We start from the raw sequence: 21032 nt of genomic DNA on the forward strand, positions 1-21032 counted from the left end.
CGCTTCTTTTTTCTAGTCGTTGCTCAAGAGTTCTCCACCATACTTTAGTATGACCCGTCAGCTTCATGCATGCAAATCTAATCCTTTGTTTGTCAAACATATCATAATAATCAAAATATTCTTTTAGTTCAGCAACCTAATCAAAGAATGTTTGTGGATCATCATCTCCTTTGAAATCTGGTATTTACCTTCTCTTCTAACATTTTTGAAAACCTTACTCCCATAGCTTAATAGTATTAGATCTATTTTCTTCCACCATCTTCTCAAATAAGTCAACCAAAGACCCTTCGTATGGTTTAGAAACCAACCATCATTGGTTTTAGACCCGTAAGATTGTTCAGAAGGTAACCTAGGCCTATAGAATCAGTCACTTTGTGAGAACATACTGAATAAACCATTAGGTCTAATACCAACTGATGTAGGACGAGCTCAGTTCTAGTCCTTAAAGAATGTTGAATGGTCTTCTTTGATAAGAATTTTATGGCCTTAATGGCTTCTTGAAGGAATAAGAGAGAAAATAGGGATAGAAAGAAGAGAAAATACCTGGAATCACTCACAGGGTGCCTAGAATCAATCTAGGGCATGGGAATCACTCACCATAGTTAGCATAAGCTGAAGAAACTCAATATATTTCATTGCCTTTGTGTAAAACGTCCATACATATTTATAGACTCTAAACTCATAGTAATCCTAGGAGTCAAACTGTTGGACTCATAATAGATCTAGGAATAACTACCTGACTCAATAATCCTACGACTCAAAGTAAGTTATCACATCCTATTTTAATTCAAAGAAGGCTCGATAACTCTAATCCTACTTATGCAATGACTCTAGAATTTTAAACATAAACAAACTAAACTAGATAATTTAAACCTCATCATTGGACCCCACATAAAATTGAAAAATGACAAAACTACCCCTACTGTTAAAAATATAGAATTACATAAAATTCCAATTTTGACTCTTCAGCTCCTGCATCACACCCCCCCTCCCCCCCAAAAAAAAAATCCGGTTTTTTGGTTGGTAGTTACCAAACTGAACACAACTCAAGGTAATTGCATTTATGCTTACCAATGATTTTAGGCAATTGTTTAGTTCCCTGTATATTAAGTGGACTCTAACATACAAGCTCTCTGGAGTAGCTTCACTTGCTCAGCTTCTTTGGAAGGGTTAATGGGCTATTTAATGAGATGTCATCAAGTTTTTTACTTTTTCCTTCTTTTTTAGTTTTTTATTGTAGTTAGGATATGGGAGAGCAAAAACATTTTTTGAAACAAAATGAGAATGGTTTGTGAAGAATGAGCTGTGATACTGCAAAAAGAGAATGTTTAATAAAAAGCCAAGCCAATTAGGTCATTGTGTTTCACCAACGGAACAGTTGACGTTTGAGAAATAAATGTGTAATACATGCATGTTCTAGTTGCATTGCATTTTTAATGGATGGTAGTGTGCTTTGTCTCCAAGTTTACCTATAAAATAGAGCGCAAATGGAACAACCTTTTAATTTCTCCTGGTTTCTTCATCTTGATAATATGTTGAACCTTTTTGAATGCATTTAATTAACTTTTGCAGGTAAAAGAACAACTGCTGGGGAAGATGCTCCAGACGAAAAGCATGATATAGAAGGATCTGTTGAAGCCGATAAAGAGTCTGTTGCACCTCATGTGCCATCCTCACATTCTCATAGGCGTGGAGAGACTGTCTATCCCAGGGGTAAGAGCACATCCACTATGGTGCCAAGAGCTGTTGTCCGACCCCTTGGGTGGGGCAAGAATGAACCAAGGAGTGAAGGAGATGAGAAACCAAAATCAAATGATGAATTCAGGGAAATGTTCCTCAAAACTGAGTGATAATTCAGGAAATATCCAGTCTGAGTGTCCTATTTTTTGTTGAGTGGATATTCAATTATTCAGTTGTAATCTATAAAAAGATACATGGGCTCCAGGCAAAGTCCAGATATGCTGATTACCTACGAGTTGGTTTCTTTGCTGGATCTGGGTAGAGGTTCAAAGTATCAGCATATCAGTGCCAATGATCGAATGGGCTCGCCAAAGAGCGCGTCCCATAGTTGTTACGTGCTTTATCAGCACATGATGGACAATTTCATTTTATTGTTCATAATCATTCATGGGTGCTCTCTTTGCGAACTACAGTCCATGTCTAATGGTGTAAAGGACATTTGCATGCAGAACATCACAATCAGCATGATAAATATTAGCTCCATGCTCGACTTTGTGCATTTTTTGACAACTTTCAGGCAAAGAGTTCATTAACCGCTCAAATACTACCATGAGATATGGAAGTGCCAAAGACCAATAAATCCATGTCTAGAAAGGACCCTGCAACCGACGAGCAATGTGGCTATGCACCTTGTTGAATTAAGGTTATTCTTCATGAGGGATAAAATAACCGTCTCCCTCAACTTCCGAATCTCAAATCTGAGTCCCGTGCAAGTTTAAAGCCCCCTAGACGAGTAAACGCTTCAATCTCAACTAGGGTACAGGGAAGCAAATTTGGTTGCCCTTGCAGCTTCCAAAGTGATCTCTAAGAAGTAATAACTACTCCTGCACCAGCAGAGATGGTGTAGTGGTAAGGTTAAAATTTCAATATGATATGTCCAATAAGGGGTGTATTGTATTGTATCTTTTACAAATTGATGTGGCATGCATGGCAATTAGGCATCTCACATTTTTTCATGCATACTGGACTCATATTGGGGCATATTGGGAGTGTATCGGAGTATATTGGTAGCGTATCGACAAAAATGATCTGCCCAAAACTGAAAAAAAAAATAAAGGGGGAAGGTAAATTTATTTATCATGAAATAAGCCTTTTTTTCACCTCCAAATAACTCAAACTCCAAACCTCATTTCTAGATTGTTAGATTTGCAAAAAATTGCAAGAATAAGTGTGAATTGTTAATTTTTTGAAGATTTTTTAAAATTTGAAAAAATAAGGTAAAATAGGTGAGTTTTTTTTCAAATTTTTTATAATATCTTGTGTTTTTTTTCTTTAATATTTAAATTTATGTTGATCTAGATTTCTTATCTTCAAAATCACAAATTTTCTTTTTCTTTTGTGTTATCATTAGATTTATGGAAATTTCATGAAATTATTTGGGGAAAATATAAATTAACAAAAAATTTGAAAATATAATTTTTTCTTTGCCTATAAAGACTAAATATGTTTTAGATCTATAGATTTATCTATCATATCCATAGAGCAATTAAATTTCTTTAATATATTTTTTTATTTTTTATATTTTAGAATTAAAAAAAAATAAAAAATAATTAATTATATTTTATTGTTTGATCATAACAATGGAATATATTATAATTCTATGGATGATCTATCATATCCATAGACCAATTGAAATATTTTCTTTAATAATTATTTTTTTTATTTTTATAATTTTAAAATTAAAAAATAATGGGAAAAGTACTGATAGGCCCAATGTAGTTTACAAGTTGAAAAGTGATGTGAAGAACCAAAGACAGGGGGAGAAGAGTGTGGCAATCTACTATTCTATACTGAAATCCCTATTGCAAGAAATTGATGTTATGGAGATAATTGTATGGGAGAGTAAGAATGATGTAGAAATGTTTAGGAAGTTAGTGGAATGAAACAGGGTCTTTGAATTTCTTATTGGATTCAACCCTGAGTTTGACATCATTAAACAGTATATTCTAACCAAAGATAATGTTACTATCGCCCAAGCATATGCTATGGTAAGCAGCGAGGAGAGTAGGCAGTAGGTTCAGTTACAGAGTCCACCTACAGAACACTTTGCACATGTTGGAATAAAACTAAAGGGTCCAATTGAGAAGGAACAAGTGTGTGAATATTGCAAGAAATCGAGGCATATGAAGGACACTTGTTGGAAGCTTCATTTTGATCTTCTACCTGACTGGTTTAAGAATAACAACAATTTTAAGAAGACCAATCAGACAGCTAGTGTTGCCATAGTACCGGAAGGAGGAAGTAAGAAAAGTGAAGAGAAGTCAACCATTGAATAGTTGGCAACAATGAAGGCAGATTTTGAAAAGTATGGAAGGCTGTTAAATCACTTGGAGGCTACTGTTTCTACCTCAGCATTTGCTCACTCAAGTATTCGTGCTTCTACAAATCATGCTCCAGTTTCAGGTAATCATAAAATCCCTTGGATAATTGATTTTGGCGCATCAGACCATATAACCAGCTTGTCTAATCTTTTCTATTCATACCACCTTCTCTCTGGTAAAGAGAAAATATCTCTTGCTGATGGGTCTCTTGTTCCCATTTCTGCCAAAGGGGATATAAAGACCTCTAACACCCTTTATTTATCCTCTGTCCTTCATGTCCCCAAACTTAATACAAATCTTTTATCTGTTACTAACTTAAATAAATCCATGAACTATATCATAATCTTCTTTCCCACTCATTGTGCTTTTCAAAACCTGCAATATCAGAGAATGATTGGGAGTGGCCATGAGGTGAATGGAATATATTTGCTAAACACACTTAATAGAGCTCTTGGGGCACCTCATGTAGTTGCCTTGGAGTCAATCTTGTCAAAGTCTGTTGGCAAAGTCATGTTATGTCACTTTTGGTTTAGTCATTTGTCTTTTTTCTGCTTTGAGTCATTTGTTTCTATATATGTTTAATGGAGTGTCTTTATCAAATCATCATTGTGAGTCATGTCAACTGGCAAAGCATTGTAGACAATCTTATTCAGTAAGCAATAAAAGATTTGTTTATCATTTTTCATATTGTTCACTCTAATGTGTGGAGGCCATATCATTTGCTTACTATGGGGGGTTACAGGTACTTTATCCTTTTTATTGATGATTACTCTCGTTACACTTGAATTTATCTCATGAAATCCTGAGATGAAGTACCAATTATTGTGCAAATTTTTCATGAATTCATTCTTACCCAATTTAATACCTTGATCAAAATATTCTGTTCTAATAATGCTAAAGAGTGTTTTGAGAAAATCCTCTAAACCTGTCTTGAAACTTTTTGAGATATTTATCGAAGTTCTTGTTCCTACATTTCACAACAGAATGGAGTGGCAGAAAGGAATAACTGACATGTAGTTTAAGTTGCTAGATCCCTCCTTTTTGCATCCCATGTTCCTATAAAATTTTGGGGAGATGATGTCCTTATTGCTACTTTTTTGATTAACTGTATGCCTTCCCAAGTTCTTAGCTTCAAAACCCCCTTTCGCCTTCTCTTTCCAAATAAGGATCTCTTTTCTCTTCCTCTCTGTGTTTTTTGGTGCACTTGCTATGTCCATGTTCATAGTCGCTTTGTAAATGTATTTTTCTGGGATATGCCCCCACCCAAAAGGGATATTGCTATTTTGATCCGGTTAGTGGCACCCGCTTTGTATCTCGGGATGTCACATTTGTTGAGTCTACTCCTTTTTTTACTATTCCTCATAAGGGGGAGAAATCTGAGAAACCCTTTGCTATATCTCCAACAGTTCCTCCTCTTGTTCCTTTTGAGTTATCTGATGAGGTGTCCACTTCTCCCACTAAACATACCTCCAGTATTCCTACTCCTCCACCTCATCCTGTTCTCCAAAGGTGGTACCAAAGGCATAGATTCAGACATGGACAAGTTGTTTCCACTCCTACAAAAGAGTCTTTTGCTCCTCCCATCATTACTGAGGTAACAGGTCAACCTTCCTCTGACCTCCCAAACCTTGATCTTCCTATTGCTCTTCGTAAGGGCAAGCGGAAGTGTACAACCCATTATATCTCCAAACACCTGTCTTATAGCCTTCTATCTCCTACCTACTACTCTTTTCTTGCTTCTGTTTCTTCCCATGCGATACCCAAGTCTGTACTAGAAGACCAATAAACCTGAATGGAGAGATGCTATGATGATGGCTGAACTAGATGCTTTGCATAAGAACCATACATGGGATATTGTTGACTTGCTAGAAGGGAATGAACCAATGGGTTGTAAATGGGTATTTGCCGTTAAATATCATTCCAATGGGTTTGTTAAGAGGCTTAAGGCCAAGCTAATTGCTAAAGGCTACACTCAGATGTACAGTATTGACTATCTTGAGACATTTTCTCCTATAACTAAGATGACCTCAGTCTGGGTTTTGTTGTCTCTAGCTGCTACTTTTGACTGGCCTCTCCACCAGTTTGATGTTGGTATATATATCTTTGCCTCTGAGGGTGTATGGAAAGAAAATGCAAGGGAAGGTGTGTAAACTGCAAAAATCCATTTATGGTCTCAAACAATCTCCTCGGGCTTGGTTTGAGAGGTTCAGGGCTGCTCTTGTCTCATTTGGTTACAGACAAATTCAATTTGACCATACTCTAGGGAAAGGCATTCCATTTTCCAAACATTGACACATGAAGCTAGAAGCATACACTGATGTTGATTGGACAGGATGTATTGATGATAGGAGATCCACCTAAAGTTATTGTGCTTTAGTGGCAGGGAACATTTTTTTATGGAGGAGTAAGAAACAGTTTGTAGTTGTCAGATCCTCTATTGAAGTAGAATACAGGGCAATGGCACATGGTGTGTCAAAATTACTGTACGATCACTTTTAGAAGAATTGGGGGTTGACTATGAGAAGCCAATGATGCTCTACTGTGACAACCAAGCAGCTATCAATATTGCACATAATTCTGTTCAACATGACAAAACTAGGCACATTGAGGTTGATAGACATTTTATACGGGAAAGAGTTTCCTCAGGAAAAGTTTGTTTGCCATTCATCACCTCAGAAGAACAGTTGGCTGATATTTTGACCAAGGGAGTTCCGAGAGGGAAACTGACACACTATATATGCAAGCTGGGCATGATTAACATCTATGCTCAGCTTGAGGGGGAGCGTAAAGAGATTGGGCCGAATGGGACCTAGTATCTTTTCTTGTAGAATGTTTTTTATTTATTTGTTAGCTAATGGCTAATGGCCCTATCTTAATGGCCTTGTTATTTCTTTTTTGTTAGTTCTCTTTATATTATTGCGCTGGCTGCCCACATAAGGGTATACTTACAATTATGCTAAGATTGAAGTTTAGTAAAAAAATTAGAGAAGGGACGAACGAGACATTCAAACTCTTCATCTTCTACCTCTTCTTTTCTCCATCTTCTTTCTTTTGTGCTGTTGTTCTCTTCTTTTTTTTCCTCTTTTCTCATAATTTTTCCAAGTTTACATCAGTTTTAGATGACTGATTTACATCTATCAACAGCATATTGCACATTATTTTGAGATTAAGCACACTGAAAACAAGACAATTAGAAATCCCGTGAAAAGTGGAGTTCTTATACAAGTATGAATGATTGTTAATGCTGCAAGAAGAGAACTTCATAGTTCAACTTTTCATCAGCTGCAAGTTATGATGAGTAATGACCATACAATATTAGCCAGCTCACTCTAACTATTAAGCCATTTGTTTTTACAAAAATTGGGCTATTAACAGTGATAATTTGACTTCCCATACTCAAGAAATGTAGGACATGGGAGGCAATGAAGAAAAGTATTCAAGTAATATTAAAGTCCAGAACAATAGCGGCCAATTTCAGTTTATCATATACAAATTAGCACATAAAACCATAAAGGAGAATCATTAGTTATTCCTCTAGAGGATTAAATGGTTCACTCTCGAAAAAGGAGAAATGGATGTAGTTCATGCTCAAAATAAATAGGTGATAATGAGAGCAATTCAAGTTTAGTTAAGAGGTGTAATAACGAAAGTAGCTCAAGCTTAGTTGAAAGTGACAGAAGTGAGATTGGAATAAATGAATCACCTAAACCAACTTTGTAAGGTATTGGGTTTCTGCCCCTCAAGGAAAGAATTTCAGCAGTGAAAAGCTTCTTTCAAATGAAATTTGAAGACCAAGACAACAGTTCATTTCTGATGTAACCGTTTTTAGTCACGTACCAATTTTTTATGATGTATCAATTTTTTTGGCTAAGTGCCTCGTCATTTGACCTGCTCCCAGGAAAGGATGGTGGAGCTCCTTGGTGGTGAACTGCTTGGGGGGAGAGCTATGCCGAGCTGCCTGAGCTATGTCGAGTTGCCCGAGCTATGCCGAGCTGGGGAGAGCTATGCCGAACTCCCTAATGGCGAACTGCCTGGGGGGAGGAGAGCTATGCCAAGCTGCCCGAGCTATGCCGAGCTGGGGAGAGCTATGTCGAGCTCCTTGATGGCGAACTGCCTGGGGGAGAGCTATGCTGAGCTCCCTAGTGGTGAGCTACCTTGGTGGACTCGTCATTTGCCCTGCTCCTAGGCGGCTTGTGACTCAGAGAATGGTGGAGCTTCCTAGTGGTGAGCTACCTTGGTGGACTCGTCATTTGCCCTGCTCCTAGGTGACCTGTGACTCAGAGAATGGTGGAGCTCCCTGGTGCAGCGCAACCCGACTGCCCTCTGCATGAGGTGATCTTCTCTCCTTTGTAGGCAGTGGGAGCTGAGGGACCTGCGAGAACTCCATCTTTTCCTCCTCTTTGTAGGCGGCGGGAGCTGAGGAACCTGCGAGAACTGAATCAGAGGACCCGGGGGTATTTTCCCGGTGGGGACTCTCCGATGCCTAAGTTAGCATTCTGATTGTAGGGAGCTTGGAGAGAAATGGGAGAGCTAGAGAGCAGGGATTACCTCCATTTTTCCATTCTCTCCCCCTTGTTTTTGGGGGTCGGAGTCCTTATATAGTGGTGTCCTATCAAATCAGGCGTAACAGCCTCTGTCAAATCAGGCATAACCGCCTCTATCTCTCTACCGCAGCCGTTACTGCCAGAGCTGAAGTGGTGGGTGCAGGCAGCTATTGCAGAGTACGACTCTGCCAGGCAGGGACAACTCTCAGGGCTGGCAGGCATGGCGTCGCCTGGTGAGAGACATGGGCGCAGGTCTCCGGATCTGTTAGGTATGGTTGTCAGGCATGAGATCTTCCTGCGATATGTCAAACTGCTCTTCTGTACCGAGCTACCCTACAAGTGGCGAGCTACCTATGGCGAGCTGCCTAGGGGTGGAGCTATGTCGAGCTGCCTGTGGCGAGCTCTGCCGAGCTGCCTGTGATGAGCTATGCTGAGCTGCTTGTGGCGAGTTGTGGCAATCTCTGCCGAGCTGCCTGTGGCGAGCTATGGCAGGCTCTACCGAACTGCCTGTGATGAGCTATGCTGAGCTGCCTAAGCTACCCAGTTGTTAAGAGGTTACACTTGGCTTGCATTAGGTGCCAGGTGTCACAATTTCAGTGGAGGGCCAAATTCGCTCTCATCAATTTCATACTTCAATGACTAAAGATATTATCATATTCATTTAAATTTTCTGAGACAGCAATTTTTGTTTAACTTGGATTAAAACCCTTTAATAGTCTTGATTGAAAATATTACTAAACAAATATTCCTCGTAGTTTTGCCTTGCATAATAAAGAAAAAGAAATGGCTATGAGGGCCACCTGGAATCATTGAATTGTTTATCATATGGGGCTGTATGAAGCTTTTCGCATGTTCCAACAATCATGATGGAGGTAATTGTCATGAAGCTTTTTGCATAAAAGCTTTTGAATCGAATAACAGATGGAGGTAATTGTCAGCAATGTGAGAAAACTTTTGGGTCGAATAAAAATTTTGGAATCAAGTCTAGTTGGTCGGTTCATTAATGCAGATCCTGAAGGGGAAGAGGTTTCAAAGTAGGTTTGTTCAAATTGGAGGTTGAAAAACAAGTTTAAGTTAGAAAACTTTTACATGGGATTCTTCCTTTTCATTTTGAGTTACAAAGATGAAGCAGAGGAAGTACTTTGGCAGGAATCAAATAGAGTCTGTTTGCCTGAGCTTAGATTGGGGAGATGGAATCTGTTAGAGTCGGCTGTTAAGGGGTAGTCTGGTCATTTTGCCTTACCTTAAGTTTGTATTGTAATGTCTTTTATGGTTTACTTTAAGTGCTATGTCCCATAATTAGGCGCGTAACTGTCTTTGTAACTAATTAGAAACATATAAATAATACTTGGCTGACTAGAGAGAGTGATCTTTTCTATCTAGTTCGAACCAATCTTGTCCTCTCCCATCTATCCTCTTCTCTCTCTGCTCCTTTTTATTTATCATTATAGGACTGAAACCAGTGCAAAACCGATTTGTAACATGGAATCAGAGCCTTGGTAATCAGTCCAAGGTCAACCCAATTTCATCGCCTTCTACCCTATTTCTCTATAGAGATCTCATTGATCACTTGGAGAATCACAGAGCGGATGTGATTGTTCATGTGAGTTGGATAGCAGCTACAGTGGTAAGATGAGGAGAGTTGTGGTGAACGTCGGGAGGATTGGGAAGATGGAGGAGCGGATGTTGGTTCTGCAGCGAGATTGGTGGGAACAAGGTTCAAAATGTCGATACGCCGGATATGCCAATATGAGCATATGGGGCAAATCGATACTGTTTTTTAGTTTTTTTTTTTTTTTTTTTTTCTGAAACCGGTTCAGGGGCCACCCGTGAACCAGTCAGACCCGCGATACACCCACTATACGTATCGGCCGATGGATAAAAGGAGATGGATAAAAGGGATTTGATGCCTGGGTAAAGCTAGAGCGGGGAAGAGAGGTCTTGGGAGTGAAGAGATTGAATGCAGAACTATGGTTAACGTTTCAGTCCAAGGAAGTCACAGAAGAGGTTTTGTAAGGGGAGCAAGAAAAAGAGAGGGCCATAGACCTCAGGTTGGGCTGGTGTTTCCTGGTGGTTGGAGAGCTAAAGAAAGGAAAAGCAAATTACATGACTTAGATTGGCATTGCAAGGATACCCCTCCATGCGTGGAGCATACTTATCTTTGAATAAGTGGGTGCAACGTGCAGTAGATTCCTTAAGTTCGACGACCGCAATAGAACGTGGGAAAAGATGGACTTAGCTAGGATTCTGGTCAAGGTTGAGAATCCTGTAGATATTCCTAGGAAGCTGATTCTGGAGTTTGCAGGGGAGGAGTATGAGCTGAGAATGTTGGTAGAAGAGGTCGATGAATCCTTTTGTAAAGAGGAGAGGTCACATTATAAGCACAGAGAGAAAGGGAGGTCAGAGGGAGAGACAGGGTGCTCGAAAGCTCAGGGGAGCGTAGAGGCGAAAACAGGGGAAAGGCAGGAGATAGAAAGGGAGTCAAAGAGTCAGGCGAGGGAAGAAGGAAATGCTGAGAGGGAGCCGAAGAGTCGAGGGGAAGAGGTTGATGCTGAGTCAGATTCAAGTTTAAATGGGAAGACACACGTGGGCGAAGGGGCAGCTAGAAAGGACGAAGAGGGGGACAGTTTATCCCAAGAGCAAGCCTTGTTTTACCTCTTCTGCTTCTACACCTGCTGGGGAATTGGTAGCAAAAAAAAAAAAAAAGCATCCAAGCTGCTATAAAAGAACCTCTGCTGTCTCTTATCACCACACCAAAAGAACTTTTTGTTCTCCAAAAATCCTCCATCAGTATTGATTTTATAATAGTCATTTACTGGTGGCATCCATGTTGATATTTGGGTTCACAGATTTGACCTTCTAGTCTTGAGCCATTTCAGACTTTCACATCCCAAAGTGATAGTTCTCCCCAACTTCCTCCTGCAAAGATCAAGAAAATATTTTAAAGGATCAACTGTAACATTTTCAAATATTTCTTTATTGCATGCGTTCCCCATCGTCCGGGCTATGCCAGAGAACTGTGAAGCAGTTTCAATTTTTCCATGTTTTTGGTCAATGATTGCCTTGAAACATGCAGAAAAAGAGTTAAAAGCAGCCATTCTGAGACTCAACAAGCTAGCAAACCATAAATACTAAGAATTATCACACACAAACTGGATTAAAAGTTTATTTTTATTCCTAGTGACAGAGAGAGCAAATGGCATTTGAAATAATGTGCCTTTCAGAGTGGTTTAGTTTACCACAATGGCTTCAAGTCAGGCTCGCCAGATAAAGAATTTGATTTATGGCCGACGAGGGAGGTTACAGAGAGAGCTCTAATGGGACTTTGACAGGGATGGGATGCTTCTAAAATTTGATCTTTGGTTCTCGCTATTCTCATATTCCTATTTATTTGCCAAAAAAAAAGGCAGATTTAACAGTAAAGATACCATTGGGTTGAGGATCCACACTAATTTTTCATGCAGTCAAAACTTGCCAAACTTATTTTTTGAATCTCTTCACATTACATTGGACACAGAAGATTTTCCAACAAATCCTGCCTCCAAATTCAGGTAGCTTCTAGCCTTTAAATTTTAGCCCAGAAAACACATGAAAAAAATATGCACAATTTTGCCTTGTAGCATGTCTTTTCATGAGTGAAAAGGAGACCCACAATTACTTTGGGAGAAGCTCCAAGAGTCCATAATGGATTTGTTTCCTAGCATTGTTTTTTCTCTCTAAATATTACACCAATGCAAGGGTAGCGACCTAAAAGTTACATTAAATTAAAAAGTAAAAGAAACACCAATAGGGGATCATTACTTACCTCTTGTCTAGACAGGTTCCACTGGAATTCCTTTTATAGCCTTTCCTGTTTACCATTAATGAACTCAAACAAACAAACAAACAAACAAAATAAAACAAAAAGGATAATTAACTTGAGGATTTTTACCTCAAGAATTAATTGGTGCTGTGGTATTGTCAGAGGTGATAGAATGCTGGAGTTTCTATTATGAACCTGACTTTGTGGTCTTGAGCTTTCAATTTACCATATCTATCTCCTCAATATATACATGATTGATGTGTGATATTTTTGCCCAATCTTCTCCTCCCTCTTGGCACCTATATTTTAGTTCATCAGAGCATTCCCCAATAAATAAACTCTGAAGGCTAGTTGGCAGCCCCTTCTCTGGCAAAGACATTAGATTACAACAACGGGCAAGAGACAACTTTTCAAGAGAAACTAGACCATGCAAATTCTTAGGAAGTGACTTCAATTGATCAATTCCACGTATGTCAAGATGCTTTAGTATTGGTGGTAGACACTCATCTTCCTCTGGAAACAATACCAATTGAGTACAATCCAGAAAACAGATTGACTCTAAGAAGGAAAGTTTGCAAAGTCCACTGGGTAACGACTTGAGATTATTACAATCGATTATCCTTAAACATTTTAGCATGGGTGGAAATACCCTATCTTCATCTTCTAGGAATGATATAAGATGATCACATCCACTGATAGTCAAATCATCAAGAGAAGTGAGTATCTGCAATCCAGTAGGAAAGTATGCAAGTCTAGGAAAATCTCTGATTGACAGACTTCGGAGAGAAGCAAGTGATTGTATTGCTTGTGGTAGGGCGGTTGAATCACTAGATCTCAATGCCTCCAGAAATGGAAAAGAAGTGTTCTGGTGCTCCCAACTTAATATTCTCTCACTACAATCCTTTAATTTAAGGTCAATAATTGATGGAAACCTTGGAAGAGAAGTCAAATCATAACACTTATCTATTTGTAGTTCTTTTACAGTAGGAAGAAATGAAGAGATCTTCCTCAGCTTTGGGCATTCTATGATTTGAAGACTTTCAAGGCAAGGAAATTCATAACCATCATCATCATCATCATTTTTCCCGCACAATTCCTCTAAGCCAGTCATATTTTCAAGTTGTAAATATTTTAACCTCTGAAATCCCTTAAGATCACCATTACCATAAATTTCTTGGCACACTTTCTCCACTTTCGGCATTCCGTGTATCTTAAGGGATTCTAGCAAGGGTAACTGCCCAAAGGGTGGAAGAAACTTGCATTGTCGGCAATTGAAAAGATGCAGAGAGACTAGATTACTACATCCCATGATGTCTACCATCATCCAATCTGGAAAATTTAAGCCAGGGTAGCCAGAAATTTCAAGTCGCTTCAACCATTGGTGTGGTTGTAAAACCTTAAGTACAACCTCGGCACTTGCTTCACACTGTACATAGTCACCATATTTGCTCCACTTTAACACCAAATCATTAATCTTTCCATGATGCTTCAAATTGACATTCTCATACTCAATGTTTACTACGTTTTCTAGATTAAAAATTTGAAGTTTTCCCTCAAGTTGCCTCAACTCTTTTAACTCCCCTATTCTGAAGCCATCATTTTGACGCACAAAAAATACTGGCAATGTCTTAAGGTATTTTAACCTCCCAATGTCTGCTGGTATGCATTTTTCCCAAATGTGGTTATCCATCACTAATTGTTGGAGGTTGATGAGATTTGACATGTTTTTGGGCAACTCGCCAAGGGCATTGCAACCTTCAAGATTCAAAATTTGCAAGTTGTAAAGGTTACAGATTGACTTAGGCAATGTTTTAATATGACTGCCACAAAGGATGATGTGCCGTAGGTTTTTCAAATTGCCAATATCATTTGGCAATGCCCCAAAGGCATTGCAACTTCTAAGGTTCAGTATTTGCAGATTATAGAGGTTACAGATTGATTCAGGCAATATATCAATATGACTGCGACAGAGGATAAGGCACCGTAGTTGCTTCAGAGTTCCAATTGAATTAGGAAGTCTTACACTCTGAAAATAAGACAAATCCAACACACGCAGGAATCTCAAATGTTCTAATACATCATCAACTTTTACACAGTCCAAGTAATGTGAAAAAAGTGTGGATGATCTCTTAAATTTATAGAGTTCTTTTCTTATGCTGTCCAATTGATGAGGCCAAACAAGTGAAACATGACGAACCATCTCGATATTGTTACACAATTTGTCTCTCCATTCGAAAGCACATTCCCCTTGAAACTGACTGCTAAATCATGCATAAGATCATGCATCACAAAACAGGACTGATCCTCGCTATTTTCTCCCTTATATTGAAAGAAAGACCTGTTGAGTAAATCATCAAAATATTGTCCACCAATGTCTTCAATTCTTCTAGCATCTCTAGATTTCACAAATCCTTCAGAAATCCAAAGTTGGACTAAATGTTCCTTTTCAAATTTATAATCCTTGTCAAATAATGAGCAATATGCAAAGCACTGCTTGAGTTCTGATGAAAGGTGATAATAACTCATCCTTAAAGCTGATAAAATGCCATCTTCTTCTATGTCCCATATATCACTTTTGATGACAGACTTCCATTCATCTTCATCTGATTTGCCTTGTAGAAGGCCTCCAAGTGTGTTTATTGCTAAAGGCAACCCTTGGCATTTTTCTACAACTTTTCTACCAACGGCTTCTAAGTTGGGATGTTTATCGCAATTCTCTTCAAGAAAAGCATGTTTCTTGAACAATGACCAACTATCTGCACTTGACAAACCATTCAAATAATGGGTTCTAATTGTGCCCATGACAGATGAAACTTTAATGCTCCGAGTGGTTACTAAAATTCTACTCCCTTCTTTTGTCAACAAAAATGGAGTTCGCAAGGCATTCCAATTACTACGGTTTTCATTCCACAGATCATCCAACACAATTAAACTTCTCTTCCCACTTAGTCTTTCTTTAAGTTCAGTTTGAAGTAAATCTAATTGCTGGAGATGATCAGTTGATGTTTTGGTTATTGAATTTAGAATTCCCCTAGTTAGTTTTTTGACATTAAATTCCTGGGAAACATAGATCCATACTTTTACATCAAAATGGCTTTGCACATCTGAATCATTATAGACGAGTTGGGCAAGTGTAGTCTTTCCTAGGCCCCCATACCAACTATGGAAATCACAGAAACACTTCCTTTCCATTATATTGATCAGATAATAGCATGTTCTTTATGAGCATTGTATCTTCCTCTCTTCCGAAAACATCAGATATGTCTAGTAAGGATCCCATCTCACTTGATGAGTTGCTTGGTAATCTCTTAAACAATTTATGCACACTAGCTTCTGCTTGAAAGTAGTGTTTTCTCAGCTTCTTTTCAACCTCAACTAGTTTTTCGTAGAATTTAGTTATGAATGTTGCAATATCGTCCTTCCGTAACATTCTATTTCCTTTCAAAGAAAACGAGTGAAACGAGGGTACCTGCTTGTGGTTCGTGCTTGGAATACTTTCATCTTTCTCTTTCAGAACTTCGTAGATGAATTCATCCAGTAAATCATCAGTACAATAAGCACTACTTCGAAGAAATTCAAGATGAACTCTCAACAGACCATCCTTTCTTTGCTTCTCCTCCAAGACATCGATCATCGCGTAGATCCTGCTAGCCGTATCATACAGTTGCTTCAACTCTATTTCAACACCCCACTTTGATCCAAAATCATGTAGCATCGGTGATTTCAATTTATCAATTATCACCTGAATTTGAGGAGATACGACTATGTCCTCGCCTCCTGTCATAGCTTTCCCCTTGTAGAAAGATCAAAGGATCCAAATAGGTAAACCTTTTAGCGTTTCTGGTGAAAATGTTCAAACTTCAATATGAATGAAAATATAAAGGCCAAGGGCACCACATTGACTTCTGATTCTTTCACCGGTGAAAAAGGAAAAAGAAAATGGTAAATTGCAAATTAGTACGGGGATAGTCTCACTTTTTTACTCCATCAGGGCCTAAAACAGAAAATCATGCCCACTAAGAACTCACTTCTTCAGATTCAAGGCGGGGTCATTACAGCAAATCAAAGGTTTGTGCAAGGCTACGACACTGCGTAGCAAATGTGCGTTGGAAAAACAAAAAGGTCAATAGCATTTTTCAAAAAACGACTCACTAAATGCCACGTTAATATCCCTAAAATCAATTTTGCATATTTGTTTAAATTTTTACAATATGTACTTCTGGATTGTAAAATAGTTGAAGGCGATGGTCCTTGACGGATGGTCTCTCCCCGGCGATGAATAATGCGAATGAGAAGAGATGGGGGTTCAAGAGAAAACTAAATTGAAGTGATTGAGGAGGCAAGTCCGAGTTCTTCGATGAGGGAACTCAATCGAACGATTTTAAAGTTCGGGAAGTGTACGAGAAAGTGAAGTGAAAGCTAGAGCAGATGATGGAGATGGAGAAGCAAAGAATGGAGTTTTCTGGGGAGTTGAGTTACAGAGGTTGCGGTTCTTCATGAAGACCTAGATCGAATTGTCTCATCTAGAACACAAAAGAAGGGTTATCTCATCAGCAATGGTCGTCGGAAGTCGGAACAATAATAACAGTGGATAGAACCCTCATTAAATGAATCCCTTGTGTAGGGTTGCCCATTACTTATGCTTTTGTTGAAACCCAAATCAAATCAAACAAGACTTACCCACAAAAACGGTAGCAATTCTATTTCAGATACAGATCGACTAAAGGAGTTATAATGTTATATCCATGTAAATCAAAGTGGAAAAGACAGATAGATTACTTGGTCAAACTCAAACACATTAGCAACTGAGTTCTGTTTGCCAAATCAAAAGTAGTGGTTGAATTTCAATTGAGTTTTGCATTCACAAATCACGTGTTTATTTGGACTATGCTCGTATAGGATCTTGAGATGCTGTAACTGAAATTGCATCTTTTTTTTTTTTTTTTTTTGTACTTCCTTGAGTTGAAGGGAGGTATTTCCCCATTTTTTGTTTTTCCTTTTTCCACTCTCCTCTCTTAGTTTTTGAAATGGGTTTTGGGTAGTTTCCACTCTTGGGACAAGTCACTCCCAAACTCAGAACCCTCTTGGGAGTCAGGCCTCATCCCGCGGGAGAGAAAGGCAAGTCACTCCCCCCACTTCGCAGCATGTAGTCAGGTCGAGGGACTCTCAACCAACCAGACCCGTATCACCTCGGCCTTCGCAGTTCAAGATCCCGCTCGTTGAGAACCAGTTCGAGGTCCTGGCTGCGGATTATAGACAAGGCCCTTCGATCCACAGCCATCGGCAGCAGTCCGAGCCACTCCCTGGGCTTACTGTGCCCAACAACACAGAGGACAGCAGCACTAATGCAGAGCCAACAAAGAAGCAGTGGAGACATCGCCGAGCTCGCCGAGCTACAGCCCAGCGCCTGCCCGAACTCCCCAAAGAAGAGGTGAGCTCAGGAGTAGTGAAAGTCACTCGCTCCTCTCTGTGAACTCCTGGCCGTCCCAATGCCCCAAGACTTCAAGGTACCTCCCCTGGACAAGTATGATGGATCATTCGACCCAAATGATCACGTAGATGTCTTTCAGTCGCAGATGCACTTAGCTGGGGCGAGTGAGTCATGCATGTGTGTAGCCTTCTCCACCACATTCAAGGGAGTAGCTTGCACGTGGTATAGGAACCTTGTGCCTGGAACAATCAAGAGTTGGGCACAGTTCGTGCAGGTTTTCACCTCCCACTTTGTCTCTAGCAAGAGATGCCCGATGACCCAAGAAAGCCTCCTCGGCATAGTCCAGAGGAAAGGGGAGTCCATCCGCAGCTACATCAAGAGATTCAATGATGCGTGCCTGTAGATACCTGATCTGGACCCTACGGTGAGGCTCACAGCAGCCAAGAGGAGGCATAACGCACAAGGAGTTCAAGTGGCATGTGGTTGTCAACAGACCTAAGGATGTAACTGAATTCCTCAAGCTCGCGGACCAATTCATCGAAACGGAGGAGGAGATGAACCAGAAGAGCGAGAACCCGCCTGAGAAGAGGAAAGAGAAGGTGAGTCCTCGACCCACGAGGACAGCAAGAAGAAGAAAGAACTAGCTCGAGGAGGAAGGCCATATCAGTCTTTCCGAGCTCCTCCAGCCGAAAGGCCGAACTACACACCATTGAATGCGAAGCGAGCTGAGATCCTCATGGCAATCAAGGACACGCCATACGTGAGGTGGCCACCTCGGCTGAGAGGAGACCCAAACTCTAGAAATAAAAACTTGTATTGTCATTTTCATAAAGATCATGGTCATAGCACCGAAATTTGTAAAAACCTCCGCAATGAGATAGAAGAAATCATCTGTCGTAGGATGGCAGGGGGAGTAAGGTAGAGACGCTCCCGAGTCTAGTAGCAGGCAAGGCAAGTAGCCGTAGAGGCCGCCACTCGAAGAGAGGCCAGTTCGGGGAACAATCCACATGATCACCGGTGGATCGACCATCGTGGGTAGGGCCTCGATTCGCGAGATCAAAAGAGAACAGAATCCCCGAAGCGACTGAGGACGGAGGAGCCGATTTTCTTCACCGAAGACGACACACACGAAGTCCACTACCCTCACGATGACGCGCTCGTCGACTCTAGCAGCTCGGTGGACATCCTCTTCAAAGCTGCGTTTGACAAGCTTCAGCTTCAGGAAAGCGACCTCAAGCCCGCAGGCACTCCCTTGGTGAGCTTCAACGGAGAGGAAGTCAGGCCCTTGGGGAGGATTTCCGAACCAGTAGAGGTCGGCACCTGGCCTAGCATAGTGAGGCTCAACCACAGCTTTTTGGTGATCACAACTCCCTCCCCGTACAACGCCATAATAGGTCGGCCCATCACCCATGCTCTACGTGCGGTGGTCTCCACCTATTATTTGGTCATGAAGTTCCCCACGGACTTCAGAGTTGGGGTAGCGCGAGGCGATCAGGTCGAGTTTCGCAAGTGCTATGATGCCACCCTCAAAGGAAAAGCCAAGGTAGTAGATGACCTCGAGCTGGAGTGACCTGCGGAGCACTATGAAGAGCGTGTTGCACCCGTAGAGGAGACGGGTTTCATGCCTACTTCAACAGAGGACCCAGTTTGGACTCTCCAGATCGGCGCTTCAGTTGAGGAGCCTCTACGATCCCAGCTGGAAGTAGAGACAAGGTATCATGAGATCGAAAAGTTGGCGTATGTGCTAGTTATTGCAGTTTGAAAAATTCAACCGTACTTCCAAGCTCATACGATCGTCGTCCTCACCAATAAGCCTCTAAGGCAAGTCTTGCTCAAGCCCGAGGTCTCCGACAGATTGATGAAGTGGGCCATCGAACTCAATGAGTACGGCATACAATACAAGCTGCGAACTGCCATTAAGGCCCAAGCCTTAGCTGACTTTGTCCCAGAATGCAATTTCAGCACTGAGGTCCCTGTTAGACAGTTTTGTATGCCCTTAGCTTCAATCAGAATGATGTACTTTATGAGTTTATTGTAAATGAATAAAAGTGCATATTTGATTCATGTTCCCTTGGTATGTTTCTATGTAATACCCTTAAACTGGACACTTAATGAGACTCGTGTTAGTTTAGAATGTTCACAGCCAGTGGGTCGGTCTAGGGAGACCTATCCTGACAAGGCTGACACTGTGGTGCCACCAAGTCGGTTGGGGTGGCTTGTCTCAACTGCCAGGGTGAGACCCTAGGCACATATAGTGTAGGATTAATTGAATCTATGAACTGGACCAGATTTCCAGTATTGCCCTGGACCTTAGAGATTGATGGGCAAAACTGAAAAGTTATACCCGACCCCTAGACTCGATTATGATACTGCACTAGGTGTCGGATTGGGCTGTCTTTGATGTACCATTCAGTGAGATCCTTAGCGGCTCAAAACCTGGGTATGTTGGGGCAGTCCGAGAATTCATCTGAGTGGGTGATCATAGTGACAGGATCAGCCCCTTTGTCAGACAAAGGAAATGATCGGGGATGCACTCTCACTGATGGAAACCAAGACTGCCGGCAACCGATTTCAATCGTTGAGATTTGTTTTGCAAAGTATATTTTATATAAGATATAAAAGTATATATATTATGGTTTCTAAAAGGTTTGCAAGAAGGTTTTAATTCCCGGGATCCATATAAGTAGAGAGTGCAACACTGTTCCTTGCAGTCGAGGGAGAGGTCCTCTCTTGTCGGGCAGTGTATGATCATTATGGGCTGAGAGGTTATGTGTAAGACCATTGAGGGTAATACCTGATGGGCTAATCTTGCATCTGCTCATAGTCCCTGGGTGTTACAAGGTGGCTTGGCCTAGGGACCACTTAGGGTAAGTATTGGGCCCATAGAGCCCATTTGATGAGTTTTAGGGGGTGCACTGTCCATAATAGTGTATTCGGCCAGACCTAGTAACAAAGGCTGGGCCGAACCCATGTGGCTGATGTGTAGATCAATGCTTGGGTTCCACAGCATACAAGAAAGCCCAACTGGGCAGTAGTTAGGAAGGTTAAGTGAGTACATGAGCTTAATGGGCCTAAAGCCCATTTCGAACTGGGCTATTTATTTAGTTAATAATGGGGCGAATTCTGAGATGGATTAGCAGATAGGATAGGGGCTTGACCCTATCCACTCAGAGAGTCCAGATCTGAATGTGATT

At 40.6% G+C, this 21032-nt stretch overlaps 2 protein-coding genes across 3 annotated transcripts in view; one reads left to right on the forward strand and one right to left on the reverse strand.

Annotated features, from left to right (window-relative positions):
* Positions 1-2250, forward strand: part of LOC104606971 (uncharacterized) — a 117741-nt gene extending 115491 nt beyond the window's left edge. Inside the window, exon 16 of the mRNA XM_010272435.3 lies at positions 1573-2250. Coding sequence (XP_010270737.1) covers positions 1573-1850 — 278 coding nt within the window. The 3' untranslated portion in view covers positions 1851-2250. The remainder of the gene's footprint in view (positions 1-1572) is intronic.
* A 5197-nt stretch (positions 2251-7447) lies between these two features.
* LOC104606972 (putative disease resistance protein At3g14460) lies at positions 7448-17092 on the reverse strand. 2 transcript variants are annotated; one of them, XM_088902849.1, is made up of 3 exons: positions 12537-14614; positions 12411-12455; positions 7448-11524 (listed from the first exon to the last, which is right to left on the reverse strand). In XM_088902849.1, the coding sequence occupies exon 1, from the start codon at positions 14605-14607 to the stop codon at positions 12625-12627; it is 1983 nt and encodes a 660-aa protein (XP_088758975.1). In that variant the 5' UTR covers positions 14608-14614; the 3' UTR covers positions 7448-11524; positions 12411-12455; positions 12537-12624. The 2 variants fall into 2 exon arrangements, 1 of the variants encoding a protein (XP_088758975.1); XR_016085337.1 differs by lacking the exons at positions 12411-12455; positions 12537-14614 and adding an exon at positions 15877-17092.
* Positions 17093-21032: the final 3940 nt, after the last annotated feature.

Source organism: Nelumbo nucifera, chromosome 4 (assembly GCF_055504915.1).
Source record: "Nelumbo nucifera cultivar China Antique chromosome 4, China Antique-T2T, whole genome shotgun sequence".
Lineage (NCBI taxonomy): Eukaryota > Viridiplantae > Streptophyta > Magnoliopsida > Proteales > Nelumbonaceae > Nelumbo > Nelumbo nucifera.